The 24,288-nt window shown below is 35.8% G+C and overlaps 1 protein-coding gene across 2 annotated transcripts in view; it reads left to right on the plus strand.

The window, feature by feature from the left end:
* COL14A1 (collagen type XIV alpha 1 chain) overlaps window positions 1-24,288 on the plus strand; it is a gene marked incomplete at its 3' end in the record, with an annotated part of 1,869,522 nt that overhangs the window by 1,598,897 nt on the left and 246,337 nt on the right. For both annotated transcript variants that reach the window (XM_044066920.1, XM_044066919.1), the window contains 2 exon segments: window positions 2,909-2,962; window positions 3,578-3,631. In XM_044066920.1, coding sequence (XP_043922855.1) covers window positions 2,909-2,962; window positions 3,578-3,631 — 108 coding nt within the window.

Below are 24,288 nucleotides of genomic sequence, written 5' to 3' on the forward strand. Positions count from 1 at the left end.
GGTTCTAGAAAACTTAGAAATGAGGGGAATTTGTGATCTCTAACTGGAGACAGTATTTCTGCTATGGATATCCACATGCCAACAGCAGGAGACACAAATGATAATACACTCCTCTCTGTTCCAACAGGGAGGACATGGTAAATCAGTAATGACCTACTTTCAGATAAGTATACCTGTAAATCTGGGGAAGGGCATATAAGCAGAGTGTTTAATGTGGAAAACTAAAAAGAATGTATTTGATGATCATGCATTAGAAAATATCACACAGTATAATCTGAGATTACACATTTGTAAAATTGGGAGGCTTTTTTTTTCAAGCAGACCAACTTCTTTGCATTATTAAACTTATTTTCCCAACTGTATTTACTTCATAGAAAATACTTACAGAACATTTTGCCTTTATTCATTTTCTTTTTAAACCAGTATTATATTTAATGTGTTTTAACAATTTCAGATAGCTTGCAAAGTGCACACATTTTTAATTTTATACTGATGTGCTGCTTTGTTATGGTTGATTGCCTCTGAAAAATATGAATTTCAGTCAGCAAGCTGACCATACAAAACAACATCACCCTGAAATGAACCCCTGGAAACCAATATACATTCAGCTAATATTTTATTGAAGCAAATTTCCTCAAGCTATGATGTAATGTTGGGATAACATGTAGGAAACTATTACACTTGATTTAATAGTGCAGGAGCACGGCTTGTTTATTCCCTAAATGATTTAGTTAATAGTTGTACTGAAATGCATATTTATTACTATGGAGATGGAACAGATTATTACTACTCTAAGTCATGTTTTAAAGAGTGTGTCTGTCTATCTTTTCTCTGCTTGTGTGCATATGCATAAGGGTACTGCTATAATAACAATGATGTCTACTTAAACTAAACCATACATATGTGTGTATGCTGTGAGTGATTGCATGCATTTGTGTGTGTGTGTGTGTGTGTGTGTGTGTGTGTGTGTGTGTGTGTGTGTGTGTGTGTGTGTGTGTGTGTGTGTGTGTGTGTGTGTCTGTTTGTTTCATACATTTGAGCAAGGATTTCAATATTCAGCATCAAAATAAAAGAAAAAGCTACTATAATTACAAATAAGCTGCAGTTTAGCTTTTTCTATTCAGGTTCTGTTTGGCTACACTGTATGTACGAAGAATATGAAAAATGATTTTACTAGAGCTTCTTTCTCATTTGTCAGAATAGTGCCTTATGCAGGTAGCAGTGGAGTCAAGACCATGCCCTTAGTATAGGAATTAATACCTTTTTCCAGCATAATATGAATGTGAAAACTTCAGTAGATGAAGGCCGATGCCTGTCATGTTCACCTAATTGTCAGCTCGTGATGGGGCAGAATTTAAAAAAGCTTATGTTTAGCCAGAAAGGATAATTGTGGCTAAGTGCAACTTATCCAGTCAAATATGTACAACAGTGATAAACAAAACTGCTTTTTACCTACTGTCCAAAGCTTACTTCTCAGTACAAGCTATAACACCACACACTTAGTTTCAGGCATACCTTTCAACTGTACAAATTTTTGCCAGATTTTTGCCTCATATTGTTGATCTGTTCCTCATAAAATCTATGATTTTCTGACCAATGACTGGGATGATTTGAGGACTATAGTCACTAAATAATGACACACATTTGTGTTTCAAAATTTATATCCTTCAGGAAAATGCAAACTAAGACAAACCCTGTTATTCTAGCAACTTACTAAGTTTATAAGAGCAATATTTAAAGCCTGTCCCTATTTTGGGTATTTGTCCCCCCATTCTGTCAGATTTTGTCCAGATTTTTTGAGCTAAGAGGTTGAGAGGTATGATTTTAGTGTAGTTCTGCACTCGTGTACAGCATGTCAACCCAGCTTTTTTATTTTTGTAAAATAGTTTAAATACCTGGCTGAATGCAGGGCTTTTAAGTGGCCTACGTTCCCAACCATATAACACTGTAGTGTCATGTTATTGTGTTACTGAGGCAAACGCATGTGGAGCAAAAGAAGGCTTATGCTTACTGCAGCTTGCCAAAGTTCCTCATTAATTATTCATATAGGCTCTATTTGAAGCCCTCTCTATCTGATTCACTGACTGCAAGTAACTAGAGCATGGCACTAGGCCTTGAAAAGCACCAATGCCCAAGTGCTTACTTTTTAAATTCAGGTTCACATCTCTCCCACACCCTAATACTTTTTCACTAATCCTACCCCGTCATCCCCCTTTATAGTATTCTGTCCACCTTAATATGATCTGCTTCCTCTTCTCTCCTATCACGTAACATCAGTTCTTTATTCTCCTGTTATGAATAACTCACATCCTTTTACTCATATTGATCATCTCTTGCCCTAGCCTCAGCAAGCATGCCTGTGTGCAAATGCATACAGACACACACACACACACACACACACACACACACACACACACACACACACACACACACACACGCACACACGCACACACACACGCGCGTGCACACACGCACACACACACTCACAGTTTCTCTGCCTCTTTGTCTGTCTGTCTCTCTCTCTTAAATCTGTTTTAATGTAAGGTTGTCAGAATAGCAGTATAACATCAAGCTTTCTTGGTCCCCAGTGCATCCTAACTCTGTTAGCCCTACTAAGTGCTCTTGTTATGTGTACTGATTGACTCATCCATCTAATACACTTTGCACATTACAGAGCAGGATCTACAAGATGATTTGAAATAGTACTTCAAGCTAGTGAATTCAAGTAACTTAAACCAGACAAAATATGCATAAATTACAGATTTCCTTTCATTTCTTGTGTACATTGCATTATGACTTCTAGGTCAACCATCTAAAAAAAAGACAAAGCTATTTCTGTAGCCTTATGTTACAAGTAAAGTAAAGTAAGATCCAAGTTATTAAATTATGTTTTATTGTCTGTCAACAGGGGTTATCAGGAGAAAAGGGCGAAAAAGGTGATAATGGACCACCTGGTATTCAGGTAAAAGCTGAGATTTCAAATTAGCATGAATGATAAAACACTGCTGTGAATAAGTATTACACTTCATATGATTTAGTTCTGTTCGCAAAAAAATCATTAATAAAAGTGCAGTAAATCTATTTGATTACTAGATCATAACTTAAGGAATAATCATAGAAAGGAAATGCATAACTGTACGCGATATTTTTTGTTGATTAAGTGTCCTCTTGTGACTTCAGCAAATTAAATAATTAAGTTTGTGGAAATGATATACTGCTTCTGAGACTTCCTAATGTTTCCCCCACACATATGTTATACTGCAATTCTAAACATATTGTGCTACACAGTAAATAAATCACATAAACACCATGTGCTGTAAGGAGCACATGTGAGCAGTCTGTGTTGTAAGTACCTTTAGAAAGCCAGGTTTAGTAACATGTCATAGCTAGAGGCAGTTGTCATAGACAGTATGATAACTTTTCACCAGAAGCAAGGGAACCTGCCTAGACTGAATGCAGTTGTCTTAACAGGTTTTGATGGTGTGTCAACATAAGCGAGGAAAGGGGCAGACAGATGTTGGGTGTAGCTCAGAGTAGGTGCTGTCAGTGTTAAATTGACATCTCTCTCTTTTTTAAGGGCATTCCAGGAGCACCAGGCTCAGCAGGACGAGATGGCACACCAGGTCCAAGGGTAAGACAAAACGTTTCACTCTAAGGAGAACCTGCTAGTGCAATACATGTTGTGTGTTGCTTTACTTCATTTAAGTTTTGAAATAGCTGGTGGCATTAAGGAAACAAGTGCTCATTTCTGAAGTATTCAGTGACTGAGCTGAGTTCAGTGAAATGCAGCTGGTATGATTTTTTTTCCATTTCATTCCAAGATGAATGTTCCAGATACTTCTCATATTAACACAGTGAGATAAACGGAACCAAAATACGGGGAGACATGAAGACCAGACAGAAAATTTACTTATTTTAGATATATAAAGAACTGCCAAAGACAAAAAATAACCCTTCCATTTTACATAGAACTAAATAACTAGGAAGCAGTAAGGTCAGAGAAAAATAGGAGAAACTGATCCCATGCATTCCTTTTGCTGTGTTTGTAAGTTTCTGATATCTCTCTGTTGTTACTTATTTTCACACAAATTTGCTGTCTTTCTGCAATCTGATTAAGACCATACTTTGATATATGAATATACCATTTTAAAATGTTTATAGGTAGTTACTAGGTTTGCACTCCAGGAGACCATTAAGAAGCCTAGTCCAGTGTATAAACTGCCCCAGAGAACTTCTGTCTGGTCAAGTGACTTACTCAGCATTACTCAGTCACCAAATGGAGGCTGGGGGAATCAAAACACAAAGTAAACAAGCAACTCATTAACAACTCATATCCTTACTCTTCTACGCTGTCAGAATTTGGCTTCTAGGACATATTCAGTAAACATGCATTGTAAATTTGTTGTGCTTTTACCAGTATACCTTGTCTCACATAAGTCTTTTTTCACTAGAGTCTGTAGCAACTTATGCTACCAACTGGCACACAGAGCATGCCAATCAAGATGTGAAATGCATTGTTTCTCCAGTCCAGCCAAAAAGAAGGAAGGCTGTTATTTTTATGAGCAGATGTGTGTGAACTGGTTATAACTATGGAAACGGAATGGATCATTACTGCTGTAAACCATGGTTTAAAGATTGTGTGTGTGTGTGTGTGTGTGTGTGTGTGTGTGTGTGTGTGTGTGTGTGTGTGTGTGTGTGTGTGTGTGTGTCTGTGTATATGTGTGTGTCGTACAAGCGTAATTCCAGCTAAACATCATTGTATATAGCATCACAATTGTGATACATATTTATCAGCAGGACAACAAGCATGATATTTCAGGACTCATACCGCTCAACTGCACAGATTTTTGCAGAATGCACAGATTTTTGCCTCCTATTTTTGGTCTCTTGCTTATAAAATAATTGTTTTCTGGCAAATCATTGGCAAATCATTGAGCACTTCAGTCAGAAAATAACTGACATTTGAGTTTCAGACTTCATACCCATCAGAAAATTTATATTAATGCAAAACATGTTATTCTATCAATGTTCTAAGTTTGTAAGAGCAATATTTAAAAATTGTCCCTATTTTTGGGCCTTTGTCCTCCCATTATTTATGCCTTTGTCTAGATTTCTTCTGCTAGGAGGTTGAGAGGAATGTTCAGGATATATGCCTCACTTCATGCATCACTACCAGTTACATGAAAAGATAAGGCACAGATCGCTGTCTGATTATAAAATTATATACTTGGTCTGCCATTAGATATTTTTGAATGAACTTGCACATATCTGCTGTCCTAGGCATTCACTTGACACAATATGATGTTTGCTATCATTCATGCAACACTTCATTAATTTTCTAAGGCTTTTGAAAGCATGTATTATCCAGCACTGTGTTGTGAATGAGCAGAAAAAAGTATGTAAGTTTTAACATATTTTAGATTATTTTGTGTATTGCAGAATACAGTGAATATAATAAACAGACGTATAACCTTTGCCAGTTTAAACCTTAGGAATTGTACCCATTATGCAATGGGGTCACACAGAAAGTGTTTCCTATAATTCAGTCATGGCCTACCTGCACTGAACAAATATGCAGCAACATCGGAGATCAGACACAGGCTCAGATGGCTTTACTTCATGTCATTTATGTCTCAGTATTGCTGTTTGTGCAGGTTTCCCTTAAATTGCTCTTTCTTTTTCTCATTTATTGACCTTTGTGGTACTTCCCATTTTTGTTTGTTCATTTTCTGTAATTACAAAGTATTTCTTTTTATTTTCCATCTTTAACATCAAGGACACTTCATCTGGAGCCGTGACAGTGGCCAGTATATGTATTAGTTGCATTTTCATGATTATCATGTTCATAAAGCCTCTGCCTGTCAGTCTGTCTTATCACCTTTCAGTGGCACAAGAGTTTTGAGGGTTACTGCAGTATTAAAAGTGAGGGGGTAGTTTGGAAAAGGGAAATATAGCCTCTTCTTAACAGCTTTGCCAAGTAGCTCAGCAAGGTTAAAACCCTGTAGACCCAAACTAAGCCTCTGTTCTGTATAGATAGAGGGGTATAGATATAACAAGTTGGTGTACCGATGCAAATTATGGATTCATGCTGTCTTCCATCAGTAACTATTCATTTGTCATGCTATGCAGACTAGACCATGAAAGATAGCTGTAGCTCCAACTGTGACCCAGGAAACCAGGGTTTAATTAGCAGCTCCAGGCGGTACTGAGCATCACCTGCAGGAATGGGAGAGAGTCAGTAAAAGTCTGACTCATCCATCTAGAGGCCTTACATTGATCCACATTAATGCCTGTAGCACTGAATCAAACCAAACAGTTATAAAGCCAAGTCATGGATTGCCTTTCCTACCCTAGCCTAATCTACTTAATGCGGAAAGGGTTAATACAGTGGACAGAAATCACCATGAACCATCTAATGGATTTCCTGTATTGTGAAATAAATAGCATTCAATAGCTATGATAAGAGGAGTTTTGTGTCAGTCTAGATTCACAGACTCTTAGGCTAAAAGAAATGAATAGGTAAGAAATTAAGTATGTACTAGTGACACAACAAAATGTGATTTTCTGGACCTGTAATCCCCTTCAAATATGTAAAACTTACTGTTTTACACTAAAATCATCTTACTAGGTGACTTTAATCAAACTGGCTCAGACCCCCCCCCCCCAGGTATGCAGCCATAAGTAATAGGCTAAACTGAGCTTAGCTAGTTAGCAATCCCACAACAACTTTGAAGAAACAACAGCTCTTCCACTTTAGTTGATGGAAAGGATCATTTTAGGTGACTTGGACAAAGAGGCTAACTGGTCAGTTTGGATCTATTTAATTTATCTGTTTTAACCATGTAAGTGAACTCTTCCTTCTTAAATCCTTAAATCCTTTTCACAAATATCTAGGCCACAAGGAGTGGGGTAATTGATTATATATATATATATATATATATATATATATATATATATATATATATATATATATATTTAATGTGTAATCTAGTGATTTAGTACAGCTAATCAATCAGCATATTTTGAGAGGTGGGGGGTATGGAAATAAGGCAGACAAGGGAATAATATGCAAACTCCTCAAAGATGGTAACCAGAGATTAAGACTGAATGCTGCACCCTGGAGCTGTTAGTTTGATATCTTACCACAGTGTTACTAAGCTGCTATCATGTCTGTGATTGGTCACTATTTATGCCATACAAAGAGTACTAAAGCACTTCTGTTCGGACGGCAAATTACATACCAGCATTTAAATACCTGTAATGCAATGAAGACTAATCAGCACTGCTTGTTTCTACCCCGTAACATTTGTGCCCAGGGCAGCTGTCCCCTTTGCCCCACCATAGGTAAGATACTGAATTACAAGCTGGTGTCAGGGCTACCCATAGTTTCCAGAATTCTAAACGTAATAGTCCTTGTTCAGCTCATGGATCACGTCAGTAGGCAAAACCTGCTCATCTAATGTCAAACATGATTTTAGGAAAGATTTTACCATAAAGTCCATCATTAGATGCCTCACAGGCACAGTAATGGAGTAGAATGGATGACAGAGCACTTACATTATAAACCTTGTCAGTGATCAGAAGCATTTCATGCAAACATCACAAGCTTCTGCTTGCTTGCTGCTCTTCCTTTGCTGAAAATGCATTTGCTCAGTATCCTGGTTCTCAAACATAAAGGTTCTGACTCTGACTGTACCCCAGGCAAGCCAAGTTGTACAATCAGAATGGAAGAAAGAGGAGCCCGCCAGAGTGGGCTAGAAATGTGTGGCTGATACTGACTTGTCCATTCTGGGGGAAGGAATTGGGAGAGTCCTGTCAAAAGAACATTGTCTTGGAGAAGGGTTTCAAGTGAGTCCCAAAAAGTAATATAAGGCAGGCTATTTGGACAGAGTGGGTAGGAAAAACATGCACCCACTGGGCACTGCCCCACATTTTCCAGTTAGTGAGGGAAGGTGTTAGGAGCAATCAAAAAATCCCTAATCCACACTGGATAATGACCATGCTCCACAGCTGTTTTCTCCCTCTCCCAGTGTCCTAGGGTACTGCAGATAAGGAAAGATGAGTGGCTCAATACGGGAAGAGGGGTTGATGTTTGCAGATGGGAATGGGACTAAAAATAACATAAAAATGACATAAAAATGAGTTGGCATGGTTAACTTACCTTGTCTTTAATATGAGGCTTTCTTAACAGTTCCACTTCAGGCAGACTAGAAACTGGAGTCCTACAAAACTAGGTACAGTGACACTTAATTTTTTCAGGTCTACTATGTATGACTGACACTACTTTTTTTACATCTAACCTACCATTCCCACTGTCCCACTGCCCCATCTGACCACAGCAATATAAGTATTGTAAGAGCCTATTTAAAAGCTCACCTGAATTCCCAGATGCTCTGACCCACATTCCCAGTCTCCTATATATGTATATATATATATATATATATATATATATATATATATATATATATATATATATATATATATGTATATATATATATATATATATATATATATATATATATATATATATATATATATATAAAACCCAGCCACTGGGGATGCACAAGCCAGTGCATTTCTTTGTGCCGGTCCCAAGCCTGGATAAATGGGGAGGGTTGCGTCAGGAAGGGCATCCGGCGTAAAACCTCTGCCAAAAATTACTGATGCAGAGAAGTTTTCATAATTACATACCGGATCGGTTGAGGCCCAGGTTAACAATGACCGCCACCAGTACTGTTAGCCAACAGGGTGCTGGCAGAAATTGGGCTACTGTTGGCCGAAGAAGAAGAGGAGGGGGAAGGCATGCCCGAAGGCAGGAAGAGAGGAGGAAGGTTAGGAGTGTAGTACTGAGGGTAGGAACTTTGAATGTTGGTAGTATGACTGGTATAGAGAGAGTGCTAGCTGATATGATGGAGAGAAGGAAGGATGATACATTGTGCGTGCAAGAGACCAGATGGAAGGGAAGTAAGGCCAAGTGTATAGGAGGCAGGTTCAAATTGTTCTATCATGGTGTGGATGGCAGAAGAAATGGGGTAGGGGTTATCCTAATGGAACAGTATGCCAAGAGTGTTTTGGAGGTGAAGAGAGTGTCTGATAGAGTGATGTTTATGAAGCTTGAAATTGATGGTGTAATGATGAATGTTGTTAGTGCATATGCTCCACAGGTTGGGTGTGCGATGGATGAGAAAGAAAAATTTTGGAGTGAGTTGGATGAAGTGGTGGTGACTGTACCCAAGGGTGAGAGACTAGTGATTGGAGCGGACTTCAATGGGCATGTTGGTGAAGTGAACAAAGGGGATGAGGAAGTGATGGGTAGGTATGGTGTTAAGGAGAGGAATGCAGAAGGTCAGATGATTGTGGATTTTGCGAAAAGGATGGACATGGCTGTGGTGAATACGTATTTTAAGAAGAGGGAGGAGCATAGGGTGACATACAAGAGTGGAGGAAGATGCACACAGGTGGATTATATCCTATGTAGGAGGGCCAGTCTGAAGGACTTGGAGATTGGAAACTGTAAAGTGGTGACTGGGGAAAGTGTAGTTAAGCAGAATAGAATGGTGGTCTGCAGGATGATGTTGGTGATCAAGAAGCAGAGGAGGAGTGTGAAAGCAGTGCCAAGGATTAAATGGTGGAAGTTAAAAAAGGGTGATTGTGAGGTGGAGTTCAGGGAAGAGTTAAGACAGGCACTGGGAGGCAATGAAGAGTTACTGAATAGCTGGGTAACTACAGCAGAGCTAGTAAGGGAGACTTCTAGGAAGGTGCTTGGTGTGACATCTGGACAGAGGAAGAAGGACAAGGAGACATGGTGGTGGAATGAGGAAGTACAGGAGAGTATACAGAGAAAGAGGCTGGCGAAGAAGAAGTGGGATTGTCAAAGAGATGAAGAAAGTAGACATGAGTATAAGGAGATGAGGCGCATGGCAAAGAGAGAAGTGGCGAAGGCTAAGGATAAGACATATAGAGAGTTGTATGAGAGATTGGACACTAAAGAGGGAGAAAAGGACCTGTACCGATTGGCTAGACAGAGGGACAGAGCTAGTAAAGATATGCAGCAGGTAAGGGTGATAAAGGATAGTGAGGGAAACGTACTCACAAGTGAGGAGAGTGTGTTGAGTAGATAGAAAGAGTACTTTGAAGGGCTGATGAATGAAGAGAATGAGAGAGAGAGAAAAGCCAGAAAATATGCAGGTATCCTTAAGTCCTAAGCCTAATAAGGAGTCTTTCTTCTTGTTCTTTTCTTAACGCAAGTTTATTAAGCAATATAGCGTTTTCGCCACTTCTTAAAAATTGGTTTCTCATTTCTAACAACACTTTTTTAGTAGAGAAACTAGGACATCGACCCCAAAATAGTATATAAAAGGGGATGTAACTTGAAAGAGTTGCTGCAAGGTAGTTTAACATACACTCAACATAGTAGAAAGGGAATGTATCCTTGTGGCTTTTGTAACTGGTGCAAAGTAGTTAAGACAGGTAATTCTTTCGTAGTTAGAAACAGAAAATATCAGATTTTTCAGAAGTTTAACTGTGAATCAAAATCAGTTGTTTATGCTGCTTTTTGCAACTGCTGTTCGGGTTTCTATATTGGGAAAACGGACCGTAGGGCCCGTGACCATTTTTACGAACATGACTATGCGATCAGAAAATGCTCAGAAGTTAATGCATTAGCCAAACATATTAAGGCATTTCCGGGGCATAGTTTTTCTTTTATGTGCATTGACCAAGTACCACATACCATCCGAGGAGGTCCTACCTCTTTAATTTTGGAGGTCAGGGAACTTGAATGGCAACTTAAATTAGATGCGTTCAGGTTCCCTGGACTTAACGAAAATAGTAATATTTCAGCAGTTCTTAAATTAAGAAGTTACTTTAGATAGACAACTCTTGTTTTATAACTAGAGTATCATTTGTCTGGTATGTAAATGCACTTATTTTCAGGTAATGCCAATTTTTAAGTACCTTTCAGCTTTTATATATAAGGTTCGCATATAAACAGATTAGACATTTTCACTACATAACTTTTAAAATTTTTAAAGTGTTATATATGTATATGTCCATATATTTACTCAGGAAAGTGTTATTGCATAATTATTATCCTTGTTTTATTTTTGGTTTTTAAATTAGTACAGTGACATAGTGTTTTGTCACTGAATTGTTTTGTGTTTCTTAATAAACTTATAGAGAGAGAGAAAAGGTTGGATGATGTGGGGATAGTGAATCCAGTAGTGAAGCAGATTAGCAAGGAGGAAGTAAGGACAGCTATGAAGAGGATGAAGAATGGAAAGGCTGTTGGCCCAGATGACATACCAGTGGAAGCATGGAGGTGCTTAGGAGAAATGGCAGTGGAATTTTTAACCAGATTGTTTAATGAAATTTTGGAAAGTCAGAGGATGCCTGAGGAGTGGAGAAAAAGTGTTTTGGTACCTATCTTTAAGAATAAGGGTGATGTGCAGAGCTGCAGTAATTACAAAGGGATAAAATTGATCAGTCACAGCTTGAAGTTATGGGAAAGAGTAGTGGAAGATAGGTTAAGAAGGGAGGTGATGATTAGTGATCAGCAGTATGGTTTCATGCCAGGAAAGAGCACTACAGATGCAATATTTGCTCTGAGAGTGTTGTTGGAGAAATACAGAGAAGGTCAGAACGAGTTGCATTGTGTCTTTGTGGACTTAGAGAAAGCATATGACAGGGTGCCTAGAGAGGAGTTGTGGTATTGTATGAGGAAGTCAGGAGTGGCAGAGAAGTATGTAAGAGTGGTACAGGATATGTACGAGGGTAGTGTGACATTGGTGAGGACTGTGGTGGGAGTGACAGATACGTTTAAGGTGGAGGTGGGATTACATCAAGGATCAGCTCTGAGCCCTTTCTTATTTGCAGTGGTGATGGACAGGTTGTCAGATGAGATTAGACAGGAGGCTACATGGACTATGATGTTTGCAGATGACATTGTGATATGTAGTGAGAGTAGGGACCAGGTTGAGGAGACCCTGGAGAGGTGGAGATATGCTTTAGAGAGGAGAGAAATTAAGGTCAGTAGGGCTAAAACAGAATATATGTTTGTAAATGAGAGGGAGGGTTGAGGAATGGTGAGGATGCAGGGAGTACAGTTGGTAAAGGTGGATGAGTTTAAGTACTTGGGATCAACAGTTCAGAGTAATGGTGAGTGTGGAAGAGAGGTGAAGAAGAGAGTACAGGCAGGGTGGAATGGGTGGAGAAGAGTGTCAGGAGTGATTTGTGATAGACGGGTACCAATAAGAGTGAAAGGGAAGGTCTACAAGAGGATACTGAGACCAGCTATGTTATATGGGTTGGAGACAGTAGCATTGTCAAAAAGGCAGGAAATCAGTCAGTATATTAGAGGGTCAGCTCAGGTTGGACAGTTTGTTGGTTTGGACATGTGCTGAGGAGGGATGCTGGGTATATTGGGAAAAGGATGCTAAGGATGGAGCTGCCAGGTAAGAGGAAAAGAGGAATGCCTACGATGAGGTTTATGGATGTGGTGAGAGAGGACATGCAGGCGGTTGGTATGAAAGAGCATATGTAGTCAGAGTAGGGACCAGGTTGTGGAGACCCTGGAGAGGTGGAGATATGCTTTAGAGAGGAGAGAAATGAAGGTCAGTAGGGCTAAGACAGAATATATGTTTGTAAATGAGAGGGAGGGTTGAGGAATGGTGAGGATGCAGGGAGTACAGTTGGTAAAGGTGGATGAGTTTAAGTACTTGGGATCAACAGTTCAGAGTAATGGTGAGTGTGGAAGAGAGGTGAAGAAGAGAGTACAGGCAGGGTGGAATGGGTGGAGAAGAGTGTCAGGAGTGATTTGTGATAGATGGGTACCAATAAGAGTGAAAGAGAAGGTCTACAAGAGGATACTGAGACCAGCTATGTTATATGGGTTGGAGACAGTAGCATTGTCAAAAAGGCAGGAGTCAGAGCTGGATGTGACAGAGTTAAAGATGTTAAGATTTGCACTGGGTGTGACTATGATGGACAGGATTAGGAATCAGTATATTAGAGGGTCAGCTCAGGTTGGACAGTTTGGAAACAAAGCAAGAGAGGCGATATTGCGTTGGTTTGGACATGTGCTGAGGAGGGATGCTGGGTATATTGGGAAAAGGATGCTAAGGATGGAGCTGCCAGGTAAGAGGAAAAGAGGAAGGCCTAAGATGAGGTTTATGAATGTGGTGAGAGAGGACATGCAGGCGGTTGGTATGAAAGAGCATAATGCGGTGGACAGGAAGAAATGGAAACAGATGATCCGCTGTGGCGACCCCTAACGGGAATAACCGAAAGAAGATGATGATGTTGATATATATATGTATGTATGTATATATATATATATATATATATATATATATATATATATATATATATATATATATATATATATATATATATATATATATATATATATATATATATATATATATATATATATATATATATATATATATATACACACACACACACACACACACACACACACACACACACACACACACACACACACACACATACACACACACACACACACACACACACACACACACACACACACACACACTACGTCTGAGGTTGCACCAACACGAAGGAAAGATATGTTTTCCCTTTTGTCCAAGTTAGTGTGACTTTGATATCCCGACATTTAGCGATCATGGGTGTGGGAGCAGAGCCCCACATTGGGAGGTTAAGGATCACTGAGTACCCTGCAAAATACAGACTATTACATAGCAAACAACTGTGCCTGTCTTCAGGCAGTGCTAACATCTCCACTGTACATATGTTCAGAAGGACCGCTTTTGTTTTTTTATATATATATATATATATATATATATATATATATATATATATATATATCTTTCTTACTACATATTGTTATTCATTTAGTTAAGTTATATGTCCTTCAGAGAGGTAGTAAACAAAGCCTTGTAGCCTTCAAGCTCAGTAGTGATCCAGACAACCTTACCAAATAGTTTAGCAGTAGTAATATGTTGCTAAATATTACTAACACAAATGTTGTGATGTTTGGCAGTAAAAACTAATATAGTGACTCTGTACTGTACCTAGCAGGTCATAATGTCCTGCTGCAATGCAATAGAAATGGTTAAGTAACTGAAATAATATGGAGTTTGTCTGAATTTCAATGTTTCTTTTCCCCATCACACTGAAAACTGTACCACTGATATCAAACAACAGTCTGTAGTTTACTGAATATTATGTTTATTTCGACCTACACACAGGATAGCAGTCAGGAAGGGAATGCTGTGGCCATGGTTAGAAGTGATGTAGACTACACAAGAAGTTATCCTCTAAAAATTATATACGAAAATCCATAAATGTACAGTTAATGCCTTTTATTTATGTATATGTGCATGTATGTATGTATGTATTTAAGTAAGCATTTATTTATTTATTTACTGTTTGTTGACCAAGTAGGTGGGCTGGTCCTTAAACTCTTTGTCCGCTATGACCGGTGTGCAAGATGCACATAGGTTTTCTGATTCTGAAGAGTTACTGAGCACATTTTACAGCACTTATCTCATAGTTTTACAGAATTTTTCTAACAGATAGTAAAAACAGTTTTCAGCATTTATAATGCTGTTCATAATTTCATTAGCAAAGCAGATATAACTTTGAAATAATACCCTTTTGGAAGTTATAAGTAGCTCAAAGAGAATTCTGTATACATTTATATATTTGCAGAACAGTGCATTCAACTGATTAGATGAATTAAGATGGTATATAGCGATGGTAAGTAACAGCAGGCTAGCCTGGGACATTTACAGGTCCCTGTCCTGCAGAAGCACTATTTACCATCCAAAATGGTTCCCTCTATTAGCAAGGCAAGACAGCTACTCACTCAGTTCCAGAGATTCATTTAATAAGGTATGGCCTGTGGGATAGAAAATGTCTATGGAGAACTTTGCATTCGACTTCACAGTTTCTCTAACCAGCCTCGAAACCGGGTCAGAAACTACACTGCCATGAGTTCTTCATCTGGAAATTATGCCTCTTCATCAATATCAGATTTAGCAAGCCATCTGCATTTCCAAGTACACCCCCCCCCCCACACACACACACACACACACAGTCACACAATCATTTCCAGGTTCTAGTTTTCACTGTCTTTTAGGTGAATCTTAAACTTGAACAGAAAAAAACTACTAATTTTAGTCACAGTACAAAAGCAACATTGTTGATGGTCTATTTATATTTTATTTTAAAAGTATTGTGCACAGATGTTTTCTGTGGATGGACAGCATGTTAGTTCAATGACATTACACTACCTCTATGAGTTGCACAGTGACCATCATATTTCTCAAGTGTCCAGATTTTTGCACAGTGTCCAGATTTTTTCCTCATAGTTTTGGTCTCTTCCTCAAAACAATTTATGTTTTTTTAGCAAATCCCTGAGGATTGAATTCCCTAAATAGTAATAGATATTTAAGTTTCATATTTCATATCCTTCAGAAAATGCATGGTAGCACAAAACCTTTTAGTTTAGCAGCTTTCTAAGTTTATAACAGCAATACTGAAAATTTGTCCCTATTTTTCGGCCTTTGTCCAGCCATTATTTTTGATTTTCACCAGACTTCTTGTGCTAAGAGGTTGAGAGGTATACTGACTATGTGATTAAGACCTCTGCCTCTCACCCAGCTCTAGCTGTTTACAAGGGTAATGACCTCGCTGCAATCCAGGTAAACTGAAATCAACAGCGTTGGTAGAAGGGCTGGGCATGCTGGGAATGCTGGTCCTGGGAGGGAATGGGTGGGTTGGGGCCATCCAATGCCAAGATTCCTCTGGAAGAGAGGCAGTGTTGCAAGAGGTAGTTCTGCAGGCAGGTGTTCAGTCAACAAGTTGCTTCAAATTGTAGTTCTTGTTTCAAGTGCATGGAGACTATTCCCACATATGGGAGGACATTGTGGTCCCTATGGTAATGTGGATAAGCCATCCTCTCCCCACCCAGTTTAGACGATTTTGGTAGGACCTCACAGCTGATCCCGTAGCTACCACTCAACGCCTCACCCTAACCCACCTCTAGGGCATGTTTTGTAAACAAAAAGGTAATGGTACGCATTACATTGCATTTGGGTCAACCCCCCCCCAAAAAAAATACTTATTTTTTTCTCCAAATCCTCCTTCATGAAAAAATAAGTAAATAAAATCTTCGCTTTTAATAATACAACAACTGAAGTCACTTATCGCAGCAAATTATTAAGGATGATAGTGGATAATAATCTTCCATTACTTTGAAAAAGGCTACTTGCTGTGTGGATTATTACTAGGGAATCATAAATCATTGTAACAATATTCATTTGCAGTCATTAAATCACAGTTTTAAAAAATCAGGAACTAGGAAAATCCTGTCATTATTTAGCAACTTCAATCCTTTTTATGAGGGACAGACAAAAATATGGGGCAAAAATCTGGACATTCTGCAAAAACCTGGACAATTGAGGGGTATGATACCTACCTCTTACACACACCCATCCACACATGCACACACACCCACACACACACACACCCAAACACACACACACACACACACACACACACACACACACACACATACACACACACATTGTAGATCTCAACCTCTTAGCACAGGAAATCTGGACAAAAGCCTGTCATAAAGGGGGGGGGGGGCATAAGCCCAAAACTAGGGACATATTTTAAATATTGTTCATATAAACTTAGTAAGTTGCTAGAATAACATGATTTATGTTAAAATGCATTTTTCTGAAGGATATGAAGTCTGAAACTCAAATGCATGTCATTGTTTAGTAACTTTAATCCTTAGATCATCCCAGTGATTTGACAAAAAAAGAAAATGTTTACAAATAACAGAGGAGCGATATAAGGCAAAAAATCTGGACATTCTGTGAAAATCTGTACAGTTGAGAGGCATGACACACACATTCACCCCCCACCTGCCTCTTATACCCCCCATACCTCTCATCCTCTTAAAGCAAGAAATTTGGCTAAAGCCATAAATAATGGGGGGATAAAGGCCCAAAAATAGGGACACCTTTTAAGTATTGCTCTTACAAACTTAGAAAGTTGATAGAATAACAAGTTTTGCATTAGTATGAATTTTCTTTTTTTTTTTTTTAAATATTTTTTATTCATTTCCAAAAACAAGAAAACATGAATGCAGGTTATTTATGACAATGAAGTATTTACAAATTATTTAAAAAGGTAGGCTAAAACCTCTAAACAGATATCAAACATTAAAACCAAAATAAAGTATTTACAAGGGTGTCTATTGTTGACATATAATTGACTTTCTATACAATTGTTTCCTGATTATAATCTGCTGCAGTCATTATTCTCCAGTATTTCAGTTACTTTTTGCCATGCTACGTATAATGATGTAGTTCTTTCAGTTCTTCCTTTAATAGTGTTCATTTCCATTTGCGATACTGCTGACATCATATTCATGAATTGCTTAAAAGTTGGAGAAGCTTTGGATTTCCAGTTTGATGTAATGTTCTTCCTTGCAATAGCTAGGAGAGTCCATAAGATTACATATTTTGTTCTTGGCACACAGTCGGGCACAGGTGCATTAAACAAAATAATAGATTTGGAAATCTGGAATTTATCATTGAATACCATTTGCAGAAAATAATTTATTTTATCCCAATATGGTTTAATCAAATGGCATTAAGTAGAACATATGTTGCCAGTCTGCTTTTATTGATAAATCACATCTCCAGCAGCCAATATTTTTCTTAAACATAGTTTCCATTTTATGAGGGGTTACATAAGATCTGTGTATGAATTGCCATGTAAAAGTCTCCAATGTAATGAAAGTGATGTCTGCTTTGGAGAGAGAAAATTAGTTTTTATCTCTGTCATTTGGCACATGTCCATTAACTGATCTATAATAATTCCATATTTTGTCATTATTATGCATTTTTTATTTTTTGTTTGTTTTATAAATAGATGATAAGTATCCCTTTCCAGTAATGGGTTGATTCGTTAGTAATATTATATGTTCTATAAGGTTAGGAACATTTTGTCTTATTGATGGTTGCATTGTTTCTTATTTGCTTAATATATACTGTCTTAATTCTTGTACATGTAACCACAAACTATCTTCCATATTTAATTTCTGTTTAATCTGGTCTATTGTCAGAGGTTTTCCAGAGTTTAGCAATTGATGCCAATATATTAATCCCTTTTCTTTAAGCATGTTGACTATTTCCATATTAAATGTTATTATATTACCTTGTGTGTATGCTACTGGATATAAAAGAAATGACCATGCTTTAATATCAGGATTGCTATTAATAAGATTTTGGAAAATTTTTAATGTATAAGTAATGTATTTGGAACTTATATTTTTATTCTTATGTATCATCATATATTCCTTCATCAGCCATAGAAAATTGTTTGGTATGAAATCTGTATACTTATTTGCTACTACAAATCCTGATTTTAACCAGATTCTCTCATGAACTAGCTTCCATTTTGATGTATATTTTGTATTTAGCCATAATGATATTGTTTTAATAATGGATGAATGCAAATATATTTCTATGTCTGGTAAACCTATGCCACCTATATCCCAATCATCTAGATGATACTTCATAGCTATCCTTGTTTTTTTTGGATACCATAGGAATCTTGTAAAACAAGCAATGGATCCAAACCAATGCCAAACAAATTAGTAAAACAAGCAATGGATCCAAACCAATGCGTTGGTTTGGATCCATTGCTTGTTTTACTAGTTTGTTTTTGTCTTTTGGAGTCACCATAGGAATCTTACCATTAAATCATTTAATTGTTTTAGGTGCGATTTAGCTGGTGGCAAAGAACAAGCTTGTATGACATAAAGAATTTTTGGAAATATGATCATTTTAATTATATAAAGCCTTTCTTCCACTGAAAAGAAGAATTTATTCCATCTTTGCATTAGATTTTTAATATTATTTAAAGTCTCTTTATAATTTGTTTCAATTGTAGTATCTAGGTTTAGTTATTATAATTCCCAAGTATTTAATTATATTATCGGTAGAGATATATTTATGGTATTTTTTATTTAGATCTTTTTATTAGTATTTATAAGCAATACATTTGTTTTGTTCTCATTAAATTTAAGACTTGAAAAGTTTTGAAAGTTTTGAATTGAGTCCCATAATGCCTTTAAACTGCTATTATTATTTTTTAAGGTAATTAAAATATCATCAGCAAAAAGTTGAATTTTAAGCTCTAGGCTGTTGTCTAGTTGTATTCTTTCAATATTTTTATCCATATGTATATTATTTGCTAAGGGTTCAATGACTAGCGCAAACAATAACAGAGAAAGAGGGCAGCCTTGTTTTGTGCCCTTAGTTATTTTAATAGATTTAGACAGACAAGATCCCAGTTTTATATAAGCCAATGATTTTTCATATAATGATTTTATTAACAAAGTGAAGTTGTTTGAGAAGCCATATTCTTCTAAAACTAACCACAGATAATCCCAGTTCACTGAATCAAATGTGCTATTTATGTCTAAGCTAATAACATTAATTTTGTTTGTTGTGACATTTATATAATCAATTAAGGAAAGAATTCTTTTAATGTTGTCATAAGTGTTCCTATCTTTTATAAAACCTGTTTGATCCTCCTCTATCAAAAGTGGTAGTAATTGTTTTATTCGAGCAGCATGTATTGCCATAAAAATTTTATAATCTATATTAAGAAGTGAAATGGGTCTGTATGATGAACATTCACTGGGATCTTTATTTTGTTTCAGAATTGGTGATATTAATATGTACTTCCAAGAAGGAGGAATGTCTTTACCATTTTTAACAGATGTAAAGACATTCAATAACAACAGCAAAGCCTCATTTGATAGTAATTTAAACATTTCTGGGGTGATATTATCTATATCTGGAGCTTTGTTTAATTTTAGCTTATTTACTTCAGCTTTAAGTTCTGTCATTGTTATTTGTTTATCTATTAGTTGTACCTGCTCCTGTAATAACCTAACTTTAACATTGTTTTTGAGAAAAGCTTTCAATACTGAATGTATTTCTGTTTTCTCATTTTGATTATTAAGTTTATGAAAAAATAGCCTAAAAGCTTCTAGTATTCCTTCTAAATCAGATACTTTCTTTTTGGTTTCTGTATTATGTATTTCCTTGATTTGATTTGTTTTAATAATCGTTTTAGTCCTATTTGCTATTCTTTGTTGGTTTTTAGGGTTCATTGAATAGTAACATAGTTTAATTTTTTCTACGTTGATCATTGTTTTGTGGTGTAGCGTCTCTGAGTATTTTTTATTAGTATCTTCTAGTTCTTTTATTAAGTTGGTGTTTCCATTTTGAATATCAAGCTTTAAATTATCTACTTTTGACTGTAATTCCATTAATTCCTTATTCCACTGTTTTGTTTATTTTTATACCATCCCACCGCTCTTCCATATAGGTATGCTTTCAATGCATCCCATATATATATTTCAGATACATCTTTTGTAAGATTGATATCTAGGAATGTTTGTGTCTCTTTAATATAAAATTCCTTAAAATCTTTGAGATTTGTTATGTAAGATGGTATTCTTGTTACTGATATCCTTCTCTTGAAACACAAGTCTATCTCAAACGTTATGGTGTTATGGTCTGAAAATGGGCATTAAATTGTCTTGACTTTATTTAATTTAGAGGTTAAATCCTTTGTTATGTACACTCTATCTATTCTAGAGTATGTATTATGTCTATGGGAAAAATGTGTAAAGAATAGTGAATCTGGGATAGCATACTCATTTATGTCAACTATATTAAAAGTTTCAACAAACTCAGATAACAACTTTGTTAAAGGTGATCTCTTACGTGTAGTTTTAGTATTTGTGTCAGTTTCTTTTATAATGCAATTGAAATATCCAGCTATGATTAAATTGCCTTTGGTATATTGTACAATGTCTTGTTTGGCCACTCTAACACCTAGTCCTTGTATCCAATAAATATTCACTAATGTATATATCATTTCATTGATAGATATTGTCACTAGACAAAACATTCCTGAGTTGTCATGGAACGTGTTTATGATTTTAGGCATTAAAGTAGTGTTTTTCCACAAAATTGCTACTCCCCTTCGCTTCTGATTATAGGTGGAACTTACTAGTATTGTATAATTTTTATTGTTTATTTTATTTATGTCTTCCTGTATAAGGTGTGTTTCCTATAAAAATACTAGTTGCGCTTCACATAGCTTTAAATATCTATAAAGACTTCCCCTTTTGCAGCTATTATTTAAACCATTTACATTAAGAGATATACATTTTGCAATTGGATTTATATTAGCTTTGCTTTTATCCATATTCATATACTTGTAACAATGTGTAGATGTGTGTACATGAAGAGAATGACTTGTTCTTTCTTCTTCCAACAGTATTACAATAGATTATAGACACCCAATAAAAGTAAATTACAAGATCATAACTGAGAACAATATAAGATAAACAACCACCAAACCGCTCCATGAGAAAAAACATCTCATCCTTGAATGATCTAATCATTCAAGTGATCTCTAAGTCTGCATTTCAGCATCCTCCCCCGGCCCCGCCATATGGCAGTTTTATAATGAAAAGTATCTTATATATCTTTTAAGTATACATGTATCTGTCTTTACAGATTACTTAAATACAGTCTTTATCTATTTTTAATATTTTATAAAACACTAAGGCAACACAACTATACATAGATTTAATACTTAACTATTTGGTTTTGTTTAAATTGTAAAGGAAAATATTTTATTTTAATATATCTTTTGTGTATCAATAATGGTTATGCATCTTAAAAATAATATGCTTGCTGTCTATCTCCCTTATAGTGTGAGTGGCATTCATAGGTATCAAATTTATTGTAATGATCTACCTATATATACATATACATACATACACATACACACACACACACATATATATATATATATATATATATATATATACACACACATACATACATACACACATATATGCATACATACATAAAAAAAATGTTAAGCATTATATGCATCAGTTAACCATGCCACAAGTTGATTAAATCAGAAAATATCCATAACAATGAATATAACGTTACATTTGTATTGTCATTTATCAGTAATCTTATAGTTTTCTTTTAATTCAAAAAGTCATATTTTAGTGGTATGAATGCTATTAATTTGTTTTTGGCATTGGTATTATATAGTTTAAGACTATATTTCTTAGCAATTCCTATATAATTATTAGTGCCACTGGCATATTTCATCACTAGTGTACCACATATGTCATATGTCAAATAGCAACTCATACTCCTTATGATATTACAGGATTTATCTGCAGCGTTATAACTGTAAGGTTGGAAAATATGATAAGCAAAGTAGGCTTTAAATATGCTATAACACAATTGTTTGGTACTTATTATTGTCAACTCTTCTACATACACAGGAAAAGATAACCTTATATGACCATCAACCATTTTCCTTCATTTTTCTCTTCATCCTTCTATTCTCCATTTTTAATAAATATTTGTTTCTATTGTGGCTTCTTTGAATTTAGTGAGGGTACTCCATATCATATTATAGATAATATACAATGTTCAAACAGAGAACATGCCCAATATAGAGACATATTCTCAACTCAAGTGGTCCACACCATATATTTATAACACTGCAGTCAGAAATATACTAATAAATATGCAATAACTAGCAGCTTTGCAGCATGTGTGTGTCTCTAACAAGTACATACCTATAGGATATTAAAAATAATAGATAGCACGCTCTTGTTTCATAATTAACAAATGCACACAGCCTGGTATTTACTTTCATAGACAGAAATTAGACTTGTTACTTATATGCATATCAGGTACCAACAGCAATATGTTAGTAAATGCCTATGCTATTCAAATCATATTTTAATGCTGATTGATATGAGATGTAGCTGACAATGGCTTTAGCGTTTGTGATGTTATATAATGTATATTCAGTATTATAAGTAAAAGTATGTTGCATGTCTATTTGCAATCTAAGGTTCAAGGCTGATCAATTTAGACATACAAGACAATCTCTTTAGCCTTGGTTATATAATGGGAGTTACTGTGTCTCTACACAACCATTCATTTTCAGTGAGGATGTTCAATATTAATATAACTTGCCTTTAATAAAAGCATACTTATAATTCAGCAGTTCTTTCCTATAGATATATATATATATATATATATATATATATATATATATATATATATATATATATATATATATATATATATATATATATATATAAAAGCAATATCATAAGCAAGTCTGAGATTTTTTCTTTCTCATTACTGCTTCACGATTGTGCTACTTGAACAATTTAATATTTACAGAGTATCTTGATAATTAAACAGCAACTCCTTTTTACCCTTAAAATGCCTAATAACACATAGCTACATTCATGAACCTTAATTGACTTACTATCCTTAAGGTTGAGTACACTAGCTGCAGTGTGTTTACAAATATGTTATATAGTTCCAGTCAAGGACTTAAATACATTAAAGTTTTATAAAATTAAGTTAAATTATAGTAATTTACGTGGGTGATCTTATCAGAAAAGATTATAGTAAAGTCTGTATGTGTTAACTATTCATACAGTTTCTTCCAAGTGATATACTTCTTTTTAAGCTTTGTGTGCTGTTTATGAGTACAATTCAAAATGAATAACAAATATTACAATATAATAAAACGTCATGTATGTGTTGATACCTTCAAAATTCATTAGGTACTTCAGTGTACTTTTAATATTTGTTAAAACTGCAAAAGCACTTTGCCATCTCATAAATAGTGTGCTGGTTACTTTAAGTAGCTTAGGAGCTGACACCACACCCATACTGTCTTGTTTTAGTGCTGACATCACTCATGACTGTTTACTTTCATTTTGTGCTGTTAGAAGGTTTAACACACTGTAATGGATTCTAACTGAAGAACCTTCATTCAGGGGTGGTAAAATAAGAGTTCTCAGCTCGTGACCATGGCGGGAAGACAAAAACAAAGTAAGTGAAGTTTTTAGGGCTTTTTTTAAACTGAACACCAGCTCATTAAACTTCTGTTAGTTTTCTTAACATTAAGGGCAGATATACAAGCCAAACAGTCGTTTGTTAGTCAAAAAGGCACTTTTAGCATCAAAGAATAGATAATTACTTTTCAAGGCACTTTTTGACAGTTATTACTATCAGTTTTATATATTATTATGTGTATTAAATACATCAGTTTAGATATTTCATGCAGCTTAGTGTAAATAATATAAAAAGGAATCATGCTCATTTAAACACACCACATTAATATGTCAGT

This window comes from Protopterus annectens, chromosome 3.part1 (genome assembly GCF_019279795.1).
Source record: "Protopterus annectens isolate FY-2018-M chromosome 3.part1, PAN1.0, whole genome shotgun sequence".
Taxonomy (NCBI): domain Eukaryota; kingdom Metazoa; phylum Chordata; order Ceratodontiformes; family Protopteridae; genus Protopterus; species Protopterus annectens.